Genomic DNA, 13,796 nt, shown 5'->3' with positions numbered 1-13,796 from the left:
GGTAAGCACAAGTTCATTGGAATATGATATAACAATGCATTTTAAAGAAGTAGTTTTTAACATGTAGTAAGTCAACAATGCATTTTAAAGAAGTCGTTTTAAAAATTGTATTTACCAAATAAGATTTTTTGCAAAAAAATTACGTATCCTACATGCACGACTTGACCAATTCCAAAATAAATAAAAAATTACCCATTTCAAAAATTAGAAAATAGAATTACACCATTTAGTAGGGAAATGGCTATTGCATTCTACACCTAAAAATTGAAATTTGAATTTTACCTTATGAGATTTTAATATAAATAAGTTACTTATATTTGGGACCCACATCAGGGTTCACCTTCAAACCATGGACTGCATAATGCTATACATGTCTGAGTCTGTGTTGAACAATGTTCATAAAACAGTCCTTTTTTGTTACTTTTTATCTCAATTCACTCATGAGGGATTTGGAACTATTTTTTTTTTAAAATATTAAAATGTTAAACTGTTAAAAAAAGTATATAGTATAAGTTCATTTAAAAGAAGTAAGAGTTTAATTATATTTATGGATGTCCTCTTTACATTATTTAACGGTAATGTACATAGAAGAAGATAAATTTTAGTTATTTTATTAAAATTCACCATAATAACCCAAATCTATGAATATCTAGATTATTATTATATTATGATTAAAATTCACGATGAAAAAACATTTTTAATAGTAAAAGTCTTACTCTTTAAATTGAGAATTTTAAATTATAACATGAAAGCGTTTTTAATTTTGGAAATAAAAAAACTTATTAATGAAAGTGAAAAGAAATAAATAATAGAAAAAATAAAACTAATTTAATTGGGGGTTATTATCTATCAAATAGTAAAAGCTTGATGACAATAGCACATTTCGATGTCTAGTTTCAATAATGATGGAATTATATTTTGCATTATCTTGTCTAACTGGAATATTAAATCAAGTTGTATTGTTTTGTCTTGATGGAGTTGGATTGATTAAATTCATTTTGTTTTGTTGCATTCATATCACACCTACTTTTCTTCAATATTATTGGTAAAGAGAATTGTGAAGGAGATATTGTTCCACGTTTGGACAATTTAGTGAATATAATACTATAAAAGGGCCTCAATTTTTAGGAATTATTTTTGGGGTTACCTTTTGCATTTCCCTTTCTAATCACAATCGGGGATAATAACACAAGTAGGGTCACTCTCATCTTTGTACTGATATTTATTAAGTGAATCCTATGAATTTATCAATATTTTATTTTTAAAAAAATATTTCCATCGTTATTTTAATTATTCTAATAAATATAATTTAAGATAATTTTTAAAAAAATATATGGTAAAAATTGTTCGGGTCATTCTTCAACGTAAATTATTATTCCCTTCAAGCTTCTTGAAATTGTGAATGTTGGTACAAAGATCACAATGTCCAAAATGGGTTGGTTGAGAAACTAAGTGGCTCTAATTGCTTCAGTTTTTAACAGAACTGAGATATTTGTCTCAGTGTACTTTGTGTTCTAAAGATTTGTACATGAAGAGTGAAAATAGCTTTATTTATTTTCTCTATTTTTAACAATTACAAAGCAAATATTTTTAATGATTGTATTATGGGAAATATTGAGCACACGTATTTTTCTTTTAAGATATTGTATCAACTTAAGTAATAATGAACCAAAATAAAATTAATAGGTTGTTTAGGGTAAAAAAGAATCATACTAATTCTTAGAACTTTTGTTTGAAGTTTCAATTTGATGTTCCATCAATTTTAAATGGTGTCCTTCACCATCTCTCATTCACTTTTTTTTTTCTTGAATGTAAAGTTGAAGAGGCTAGGAATGGATATTTGATGATTAGTGGCCACTAAGTTTGTGGTGTAGAATCATGTAGCCTTAGTCCATTGGTCCCAACCCTAAACGGCTAAACCAAGCCATATCATCAAAACCCTAACCCCACCACCAATCACCCAACAAGGCTACCCTACTTTCCTTTTCAGCTCCTATCATGGCTCCACCGTCCCCAACTTCCACTCACCCATTTAGATTTTTCATCAACACGACACCTTCCATCAAACTCACCCCGTAACAATCACCCAGAAACAAAAACTCAAGCTATCTATCTACACACCCATGCCGTAATACCACGATCAACGTTGAATGAAGAAAAACTTTTCATAGAGATATTTCTTAAGGGTACGCACAACGTAATTTTACAAAAGTAAAAACCTCAGGTTTCGGATTCATAATATTAGAAACCTCTTACAATCAATCACCTCGTCATATACGTGAACTTAACCCTCAAAATTAACAAAAAAAAAATGTCAATCAATTACAGTAACAAAAGTAGAACCAGAAAAAGACGACGAAGATTCTGTGTTTTTTTTTTCAGTCTTGGAAACCAGTTTTGGCCCAAATGGCGTTTCGGAGCGTGCTCAGATCCCTCCCCTTGAGGGTTCTCCCTACACCTTCATGCACGGAGAAGGAAGCAACCCGTGTTCTCGCCAGAAACTCGTGCGGTGGCACTCTCACGCTCCTTTCAAATTCATCATAACCCTCGTAGTGATCTTCGTCGTCGTTGTCGTCGTTGTGGTTGTGGTTGTGGTTTCTCTGAGTGTACTCGTGGCCGAGGATTTTGGACCAGTCGGGGATGTTGACCGGCACCGACGCCGAGGCGGGAGCGGCCGAGGAGGAGGGTTTTTTCTTGGCGGAGCCGCGGCCGTGAAGCGATCTGCTGAACTCGAACGAGTTAGCTTGACCCGAGTTGTAAATCTCGGACTCGTCGAATTCGAAAGCGGATTCGGAATCCATGGTTAGCGCTAGAGAGTCTCTGTTTGAAGCGACGGGGAGAAAACGGTGCCTTCGTGAAGTGAAGTAGTTCTTTCTGCTTGCCATTGTTCACATGCAGAGGTGGTGATGATTTTATAACGTTGGTTTTGTTTTTGTTACGTGAATGGAACTGTGGAAGAAGGTTCTGTTGTTTTTGTTTTCGCTTGGTTTTCTTTTCCCTTTCTCCAATGTTGTTGTTTATTTGGTTCCTTTGATGTGCTTTTATAAAGGGTTTGTTGCTATCTACTTCCCTTTTCTTTGAATAAAAATAGGTGTTGCGAACTAATTAAATCTCATTTTTTTCATTATTATTTTTGGATAAGAATAAGGAAAAAGAGAGAAATTAGAAACCGGTATATAAATCCTGTTATTCTTGTTGTCTTGTGTGAAATTAATAATAACAATAATAATAAAGAGAAAATGGCTCGTTACATTCCGGATAAGGTTCCATCTTCTTCGTCTTTTTTCTTTCTCAGACACTTGGGAGAAACTACCAAGCACCACGCACCCAACAAAATCATCTAGTTTGATTCACACAATTATACTTTGCCATCATTTTTATGCTTCAATCCTTATACTCGTTTTTTACCTTTTTTATGCTTTATTATGATATCCCTTCCATTCTATTTTATGCTTCAAGTCATAGTGCTTTAATTAGGAGGCATAATTATAATATTTTAAATTTCATAAAATCTATTATTTATCTTTCTCAATATGTATAAGACTAGTAAATGTTTCTCTCATTTGTAGTGCTTCTTTTTGTATATAAATTTTTTTATTCAGCACATGCTAATATATTTTATATCTTAATATAAAATAACGTATAATTTATTTGTTATCGTTGTTTTTATCAAGACAATTGCCATTGCATATAGTTGTATGGATATTTACAATAACTTAAGCACACCACTCAATCAACTTACATACACTCGCTTGCCAAATACAAGTTAATTTACAAAAGACTTTCATAGCACTTAATGCAAAATTATTTGTCATTTTATTTCTATGTAAACCATTTTAATTTATATATGGTTCCATTTGTTATCTTCCCTTGTAAAAAAAATATAGCTGGTTATACATGTAAATACTAAATATCACACATTCACTAGAAGATTGCTGAAATAGAATGCATTGAAGCATTAGTATCAATTTCGGTCCCATTGATTGAGTTTTTTTTTTAAATTGTAAACTATTTTTTATTAAAATAAATAAATTATTGTTTCGATTTTTAAATTATGTCTAATCTAAACTTTAATCCAAATAAGCAATATACTGAATTAGTGAAAAAGAATAATTGTTTACAATTGATCAAATCAAAATTGAATTCCATTAAAAAATATTTATTTATTTAATATTGAATTATATATCGAAACGATTGATTAATAAATGATAAAGAAAAATAAAAAAGTTGGTTCATTGTGTGTGAGAGAGAGGACAAATGCGATTATGCGATCTTATTTAAACGCGTTAACGTAGATAAATGTAGAACACGTGGCGTGCAATGATTTGGAGAAAGATTAAGGAGCATGATGGCACATGATGTAGGACCTCACTCTTATCATCTACTACAGCATATTCATTTTCCGACTTTGACCCTACACTTTAGTGTTTAGTTTGAAATAAAGAGAAAAAAAAAATTGTGGTTAATATAAAATTAATTGCTTATTAATTATAGTCTTATTAGTTTACTTCTATGACATGTTGTTTTCCTACATCATCACAAACTTCTTATGTACATGTAATTTCTTTTTCAGATCCATTTTTAATAAAATCGTGAACCAACCAATAAACATACATCATAATATAAAAACCAATGCAACCAAAATTTATTTTATTCACATAATTACATTTATTATTGTTGATAATATGATTTACTAATCTAATTAATATGGTAAGAGGTTACTAGTTGAGACAAACAATGTTAATGCAACATTTTACGATGGAACGGCAATGTCATTTCTTTTAGTATAGTAAAAAGTATTTTATATTTGCGTCATTAATTATATTTAAAAATAAGATATTTTAGTTATAAGATAAATATGATGACATACTCTACTTAATATTGGAGGTTTCATAAACTCCTTTTTTTTATAATAAAACTTTTAAAATAGATTACTAGTAGTTTAGTTATTATAATGGATTGATTACTTGTTACTACTACAAGAAATAATGATGGTAGAGTCTTCAAAAAGAGCGACACAACATGACATGAGACTGATGTGGGCTTAGTGTCCCAATAGAAATGGAAGGTAATTTTTTGGTGGTTATGCATTAGAGATGACTTCCAATGGGACACAAATTTATAAGGTAGTGTTGGTTAATCCTGCATAAAGAAAAATATATTATTTAATTATAGCGTAGGTTTGAGGAACACTAAAAAAAATGGATATAAAATTAACTAATTATTAAGAGGTGCACTTTAAACCTAACTCAACCTCATAAAACCGACTAGAGGGTGGCTTGATAAAACCCAACAAATAATCGTTAGGATAGACTCGAAATGACTTTGATATCATATTAAGAAGTGAACTTTAAGCCTAACTCAACTTCTTAAAACCAGCTTATAAGATGAGGTTTAGGGTTTAGGGTTTAGGGTTTATAAGATGAGGTTTGTACTCACTTATATACTATGAAATGTCTTAATCTCTAGTCGATGTGGGATCTTAAACAATAATTAACTTAGCGTGGGCTAAGGTGACAATAAAAACGTCCATATCACCTTAATATTGTTTAGACCTACGCTAAATGTAATCAAATATTAACTTGCATTCATTTTATGTCCACATTCTCAGTATCATTTTGCAACTTATTTTTGATTGCATTTACTTTGTGTTTCCATTCTAGACGCTAACTTATTATTATTATTTTAATAATTTTTAACTTGCATCCACTTTGTGTCCCCATTTTAGACTCAATATTATTCTGTCACTTAATTTTTTTCATTGCATCTACTATGTGTTCCCATTTTAGACACTATCTTATTATTATTATTTTAAAAAAATTTAGTGAACTAAAGGTCTCCATTGTGGACATAATATTTGACATTTATTTTTGTATCCAACTTAAGTAGACTTCACTCATACTAGTGACTTCTTTTTTATAGTCCTTACTTTTTGTTGACAACTAAAATGGATTTTTGTTATAGTGTGTCAATCTAACTTAACTTACTTATCTATGAGCTTAAACAACTATAATTCAACTTAAAAACGAAAAAAAATTATGAATGTGAAAAAACAAAACTTTATTATATATATATATATATATATATATATTTTTTTTTTTTTTTCAAAATATGTAGCTCGATTCAATTAATGATTTAAAATAAAAAAAATCAACTCAAATGAAGTTGAACTATGATAGTTGTCGTTTTGCTGTCAAATTAATATGATTCTAGGGTAGACTTGTCTAACACTAGAGAGATGATAGTATAATTGTGGACAAATGTCCCCAAGTCGTCTCCCAACGAATCCAATAGTAAAATCAGTTGATCAGGGTTTAAAATCTATCTGCAAGCAATAAAAGTTAGCAATAACAATGAAGATGAAAAGGGGGTTTGAGATAGTTGTGCAAAAAATATAAAAGAGATTAAAATAGAAAATAAAAAGCGATTGATCCCAAGTTCTTCCACCATTGAATTCTTCACAGGTTCTCTAAAGATTAATCTTTTCTCAATCCTCCAACAGAGCTAAACCAGATTGAACATGCGCCGATCTGATTCAACTGAAACTCACCAGTAAAGCATGCGTCTACTAGTTTAATCAATACCCACTTTGTTCCATGCGTATACTCCATGGGAATACTTACCTTCTCTCCCTTGAATCATGCGCCCAAGAAATTAATTAGAACAATGCGAACTAACTAAGAAACCAAAGTTTAAGATAAGGAAAACTCTCAATCATACGTTCAAGTACAACCTCTCACAAAAACCAGTTTTCCAGGAGATTAGACAATAAAAACAACTGCTATAGAGAATTAAAAATCGAAACTTTTATTGAACAAAACCTCAGAACTCAATGGGGAATTACAAAAGAATCAACCAAAAAGGTTTAGCCTTCCATGCGGAGGCAAAACAAAAGAATTACTAAGAAGAAAATAAACTAAGAAAACCCTATGAAACTCTCCCTTTTCTCCTTGATGCTTGTGTCCTTTTATAGGCTTTTCTGCTCCAAGGATTTTGAGAGAATATTGTAGTTTATATTTTGTTAACCGTTTCTAAGTTTCCATCTTTTCAAAATTCTTGTATTTTGCAGAAGATTTGCTTACAATTCTGTTTCTGAGATATTGTAGATTTTATTTTCTCTTTCTTCTCCTCAGAATTTGTTTTCTGTTTTGGTTCAAGAAGCAACTTGGACTTTTGCATATTTGGCCCATTCACAAAGGTAGATGCTTCCTCCGGATAATTTACTCTAAAAACACAAAATTAACAATAATAATAGTTAAGGCCCAAATAAACCCAATTATAAGAATATTAATTAAAACAATGGATTTATTTATTATTATAGTCCAATAATTTATGAATAAGGCTAGTGAGTGTGAATAAATATATGCTCATCAAACTATATAGTATATTATATTTTTTTAATGTTTGAAAATTATTATACTTTAATTTATACATGATAAATATTTAGACATTTGTCAATTGAAATTATTTTTAATATTATTGAATCTATTATAAATATAACATTGTATTTGTTTTTGACTTTTTAAGTCTCTAAACATGTTAGTTATTGTAAGTATAAAATTAATTGACTTTTCAACATGATAAATTGGGCATGATTAGTGTCGAGTGATTCATGAACTTTAGCATTATGAAGCGGAAAGTAAAATAAAATCTACAGTGGATGGGGTTCGAAACCAAGTTCCTTTAGTGACCAAAGAAACTTTAACCACTACACACTTTGGTTTTCCCTCCTCGTTTGTCGATTGGATTAGTACAATTCTTCATTCAGTTATGCTTTCTATAAGAATAAATGGTAGTTTGGTAAGTTTTTTTCCTTGTAGTATAGGTGTCAGACAAAATGATCATTTGTTTCCTTTACTTTTCTATCTTGCAGAGGAAGTTCTTAGTAGAGGTATCTCTAAGCTTGTAAATGATAAGAAAAATTTACATATGTTAGTCCGCAAGGTTATCTCACTTCCTCTCATATTTTATATGTTGATGACATATTTGTTTTTGGATACGATTTGTTTTTCTCTTGAGAATGGAGGTTTGAAGATTATTAATCTTCGTCATGAAAATAATGTATATATTCTTAAGCTTGCTTAGAACTTTGCTTATAGCAACAGACCTTGGTTTTTACTCTTGAAAGTCAGGGTTCTTAAATCAAAATACGAGTTTATAATGGTTTATAGATCCTCATCCCTTTGGCCTGAAATTAAGCAATTTTATTCTACTATACTTCATTATACTTATTTGACTATTGATACAGGTTCTTTTATTAATTTCTGGAATGATAAATGGTGTTCTACTACTTCTTTAGCAAATATTGCAGGGTTATGTGATGGTGCTAGCATTCCGGATACAATCTCTCAGTTTTGGACAGGTTGTGATTAGAATATTCCTTTATCTTTACAATAGATGCCTCATTTTTTAAATCATATCATGGTTAGGGAGGAACATGATATTCCTAATTGGATTCTAGATGAGTCTGGTCGTTTCACTCTTAAATCGGCTATAACTTTTTTTTGAACGAGGAGTTCCCAGTGGTTGGGGTAAATTAATCTGGTCTTCATCTATAGTACTCTGGAAAGTTTTTCATGGGCGGCTTCCTACAGATCAATATATTTAGAATAAAGGGTTCTATGTGTACGCTTTGTGAAAAGCATGAGAAATCTATTCAACATTTATTTTTTGAATGTTCTAATGCTTTGTATATTTGGAGTTTGGTTCGATAGATTTTTCTTACTTCTAATTTTTCTAATAAGGATGATCTTATTTCTTTTTATTAAAAGTGATGGTAGTCCTTTGGTTAAATTGATTAGGCTTGTTGTGATAACTTTTTCTATTTGGATGATATGGCGTATGAGAAATTATGCTAGATTCAGGATAAGTTTGAGGTTTCTAAGGCTATTTCGGTAATTAAATATTTAACTTGTCTGGTGGGAAATTCGTCTAAAGCTTCAATGAAGAATGATATGTTGGATTTCAACGTGATTAATTTTTTTAGTATTAATACTCGTAGTAGTAAAGTTCTTCGTTCTCTTCCTGTTAGATGGGAGTTTTCTTCATCAAGTTGGGTTAAAATTAACACTAATAGGGTTGCTAGGAGTATCCTGGTCTTGCTACTTGTGGAAATATTTTTCATGGGAGTATGAAGGAGTTTATTGGTGCTTTCTTTGCGTTTCTTGAAGTTCAGACTGCTATGATTGATGAGTTTTATAGAGTTATACATGCTATGAAGGAAGCTCAAAAGACAGGGCTTACTAATGTTTAGTTTATTTATAGATAATCATTTCATTGGTATAATAGACTTCCATCTAGTATGTTCTTAGAATTCTTTATGAATATGTATAGTTTACCTATGTATTGTTTTTGTTAACATATCAATTTTGGTCTACTCCCTTCATATTTTTGTATTTTCTTTCTTTTTTCTTTATTTTTAATAACATTCTTTTCATGTGATGACATATGATTTTTGTTACTTAAGGTGTTAGTCTGATATGTTAAGTTACATACTAATACTAATGTCCTATCATGAAAGCTTTTAAAAAAAATAAAATTAACACGTAAGTTTGTCTTTAAATAGTTTATTGTTAATGCTCTAAAATTAGATGATTATTCAATAAATAAAGTGTAGAAAATTACAATAAAATCAAATAATTGATCGGAGTTCTTATTTTTTATTATAATAATCACAATAATAAAAGTAGATGATTATTCAACAAATAAAGTGTAGAAAATCACAATAAAATCCTTTAAATTCATTCACACCATGATTGATCGAAGCTCTTATTTTATTTGGAACTGAGAATTTTACTGATGGAGCAGCATAAGGTTTCATCTTTTTTATTTGAATTTAATTTGTGTGCCGAGTGAAATCAACAACTCTCAAAGGGTCAACAACATTCCTTCCATTGTTGGAACCGAGAATAAGGATTTTATATAGAACAAAACTCGAAGCACCTAAGATCTTCAAAAACAGACTTTATTAACTTCAAAACGGTGGTTTTATTTTTTTAAAAAAGATTTAATTACATTCCATATTCCATATTCCATATTTCATGTGTGCAGTGCGTGCATAGCATCATCAATAGTTAAGGTGCGAAAACTTAACGAAATAGACCAAATTGAATCTTTTTAGAAAACCTTTAAACCAAATTGATTATTTTAAAAATTACTTTATTGAATTGAATATTGATCCTAAAAGTAGAGAAAAAAAAGTAATTAAATAAGAAAAAAGTAAGTGGATTATTCTTTAGATTTCTCTTGAGTGGTGCTTATGAGTTTTTTTCCTTATAAGCTATAAGACTCAATCTCTTTTACAGAATGTCATGACTTGACACTTTCTTACTTCTCCATTGGTTGATTTTCATTTTCGATAGTTTATATTTGGTCCAAAGTGTGTGTGAGGTATCTCGGACAAGTACTTGAAGACTCAAGTTAGATATGTCCTAGTTAAGTATGAAGATCATAAATTCATTATCTTTTAAATTACAGGTGTTCACCAATTCATAGTTGTTATTATGGATCCCTATCTACGAGGAGGTTATAATAGACCCATATAAGTTCATATCCTCCTAATCATGTTTTAGGGGCGTAATTGAGTTCATTAGTTATTAATTGTTATGGTATATTTTTTTTGATTAAGTCAAGAGGTTGAATGATTGCTCTTGAGTTTGTTCAATATGTCAACGTATCAAGATGTTGTAAGGTCTTTATTATGAATTCAATTACTTGATCACTCGATGATAAAGATTCTAATATTATTTCTAATTGTGAGTAAAATATTATTTTAAGATAAAAAAAATCTTGTCCAATTAAAAAAGACTGATTAAATATATGGTTAAATAATAAGTTCAAAACTACTAAAGTTATATTAACAATTTTATAAAAAAGTTATATCTTATTGCTCATCAATATGTATATAATAATCTTCAACGAAGAGAAACAAATTATTTTTTATGTGAGAAATAAAAGATTAATAAAGTAGAAAAAAAGTTAATATTAAAATAATATGTTTGGTTTTACTTATCTTAAATATTTTGATAATCATACAATAAAATAATTTACAAAGAAACATCATCAAGTGAAGACAATTTCAAAACAACACAACTTTTTTAAAATTTATTAAGCGGAACTGGATAGATATAATGAATTTTTGGTTGAAGGAAATTTGCCCAACAATTTAGATTTATTGAGTAAAATTATTCAAGCTTTAATTTTGAAGAAAATTCACTAAACGAATTATATTCATTCTATGAATCTTGAAGAAAACTTAAAGATTTTGCTTTAACTTTTTTAAATTTCGTTCAATGATTTTTTTAATATATATATATATATATAATTATAAGTAATGTATTTTTATTATAAAATCAACACAAATCATATCAAATATCTTAGTTTGAGTTTATTATGGATTTAAATTAGAATATATTGTTGGTAGTATCTATCTTAATTAAAATAATTTTTACTTACCTTAAATAAAAATATTTAAATTAGTATATAAATATTTTAATTACTTCAATAAATACATTGACGATTTTTCATAAAAAAAATTATCCATAAATATTTGATACTTTTTAAAATTAATTGATAAACGTCAAATGTCAAAATAAACGTGCTTATATAATATTTGTTTGCAAATTCTGTTTACAATTTATGGATAAAAACATTTTTGAGTGACTGTAATTTTATTTTTGTAATTTTTTTAAAAATATTACAGTTTTTTATTTGTTTAGATATCAATTATATTTTTAGTTTATAATTTAAATATTATATATATATATATATATATATATATATTATAACTTAAAATATTCCCGACCAAACTTAAAATGAAATAAAAAATACACGCACATCATATTTTCAGAAAGTTCTCTATATTATAATACAATAAAAAAATAATAAGATTAATCCAAGTAGTGGTAAACTAATCGTCTTGAGGAAGATAATAATACGTGTGATGAATCTGTGGTGAAGAAGCACCATGAAGAACGAAAATGTGTTTTGAACAGCAAAGAAAACATTGAGAACGAAAAAGTGTTTTGAACAGCAAAGAAAACATTGAGATATAACTCTATGTAACAGAAAGAAAAGGAGAAAACAGAGATGCAGTATGAATCCTAAAAAAAAGAGAACAGAAAGAAACAACAATGAACAATGATAATGATTGTGAATAGAAAATAAATATAATTTATTATTCAGTTATTATTGTGTTTAGTGATTATAAGGATGCATTATATAAATTATATAAAACATAAAACAGTAAATAAAGGGAATAAAGTATTACAAAAAAAAGCCCAAAATAAACTAACCCAACAAAGTAACAAACTTTATAAAAAAAGTTAAATTTAATATATATTAGAAAGGTAAAGGAAAACAACAATAGAAAAAATAGATTAAAGCTTAAGTTAATATAGTATTTAAAAAAATGTTACCAATATAGGTCAAATGTCAAAATATATAGATAAAAGAATTATATATGTGAAGAAGTAATTGTATTTTATTATATTGTTCATTTTTATTATTAAAAAGGATGATTATTTTACATGTGTCTAATTTCAGCATACTCCAATTCTGAATTTTGATAAAGAAAATAAAAATGAAGACAAGAAAATTATAAAATGTATAGAGAAAAACAAGTGAAAGTCAGAATAAAGGATTAAAATATTAATAAAAAGAATCTGCTGCTTCCGCGCTCTATTTCATTTACTATCTACACCCTTTTATAATGTATTGGAAAAGACTGTTTGAAATATCAAGAAAACAAAAACGTGTTCTAGAAAATATATCCTAAAATGTAAAAAAGAAAAACTTTTTACAATTTTTTTTATAATGCTTTATTTACCATTCAAAAATACTTTATCATGCCTTTTTTTTTCTTAAATCTTAATATCTGAGAAAGTAATTTTAATAAAACAAAAGAGAGCAAATAAAATTAAAAATACTATTTTACTATTTTAATTTAAATGAAAGAATTAAGAGGGAGTTATTTAGAAAAAAGGTGAGGCCAATTGTTTCCCACACCTAATATTTTTGAATATGCACTCAATGCTTTTTCTAAAATGCAAATTTCCTTTGGACATTTTATTTTAAAGGAAAAACTCAAAAGTATGATGTATGTTGTTCTTTTTTAGTGATAATGAAGATAATGTTGAACTTCCACCAAGTGTAATGGAAATTTGATTATATTGATTTTTATGAGATTGAGTTAATTATTTCACGCAAGAAAAGATGATTAAACAAGAGTTTTAACATAAAATGGTGAAAGGTAGGTTTCTGAAAATTAGATTTAAAATAATTTTCGAGATGGATAAATCTACCATGTGTGTTCTTAGGTGTGTGGTTTCAAGAAATGAAAATCTAGAATATAATATTTTTTATTTATTTTGGAAAGGAAATTTTTAAAAAATAGTGGACTATGAATATGTTATCCTAAAAAGTAAAATATAAAATAAAAATTGCATTCTGGAAGATGCAATCCAAAGGCCAGACATGACTTCCACACATTAAGGGTAATTTGGTCAACTCAAATAAGCTAATAGGTGTAGAAAGCATTTGCAAAAAGTGAGTGTGAATAGTTTGATTGAAACAAAATATGGTAATTTTTAAAACAGAGCCCAATTTGCCAATAAACAAAATAGCCCACTTCAAGTGTAGACCCAAATTAAAGAGCCGTACTTTAAAAGACAGATTTATCCTTAATTGTATCTCAGAAGTTATAGTGCTAGTTACAAAATTGGTTATAACAGCGAGTGGCAAAACGGACCTTTAAAAACCCTAATACCCATTTTCCTTTATATATAACCCACTCTTAT

At 28.4% G+C, this 13,796-nt stretch overlaps 1 protein-coding gene across 1 annotated transcript; it reads right to left on the bottom strand.

Annotated features, from left to right (window-relative positions):
- Window positions 1-2,146: 2,146 nt before the first annotated feature.
- Window positions 2,147-3,025, bottom strand: LOC137827677 (protein S40-4). Its single transcript, XM_068633926.2, has one exon. The coding sequence runs from the start codon at window positions 2,883-2,885 to the stop codon at window positions 2,379-2,381; it is 507 nt and encodes a 168-aa protein (XP_068490027.1). The 5' UTR covers window positions 2,886-3,025; the 3' UTR covers window positions 2,147-2,378.
- Between the last annotated feature and the right edge of the window lie 10,771 nt (window positions 3,026-13,796).

Source organism: Phaseolus vulgaris, chromosome 11 (genome assembly GCF_051622355.1).
Source record: "Phaseolus vulgaris cultivar YP4 chromosome 11, ASM5162235v1, whole genome shotgun sequence".
In the NCBI taxonomy this organism is placed as follows: domain Eukaryota; kingdom Viridiplantae; phylum Streptophyta; class Magnoliopsida; order Fabales; family Fabaceae; genus Phaseolus; species Phaseolus vulgaris.
This window is presented reverse-complemented; position numbering and strand designations above follow the sequence as displayed.

Bases quoted from the DNA above. Each gene is read 5' to 3' on its own strand.
- LOC137827677 (XM_068633926.2), bottom strand. From the start codon at position 2,885: ATGGCAAGCAGAAAGAACTACTTCACTTCACGAAGGCACCGTTTTCTC.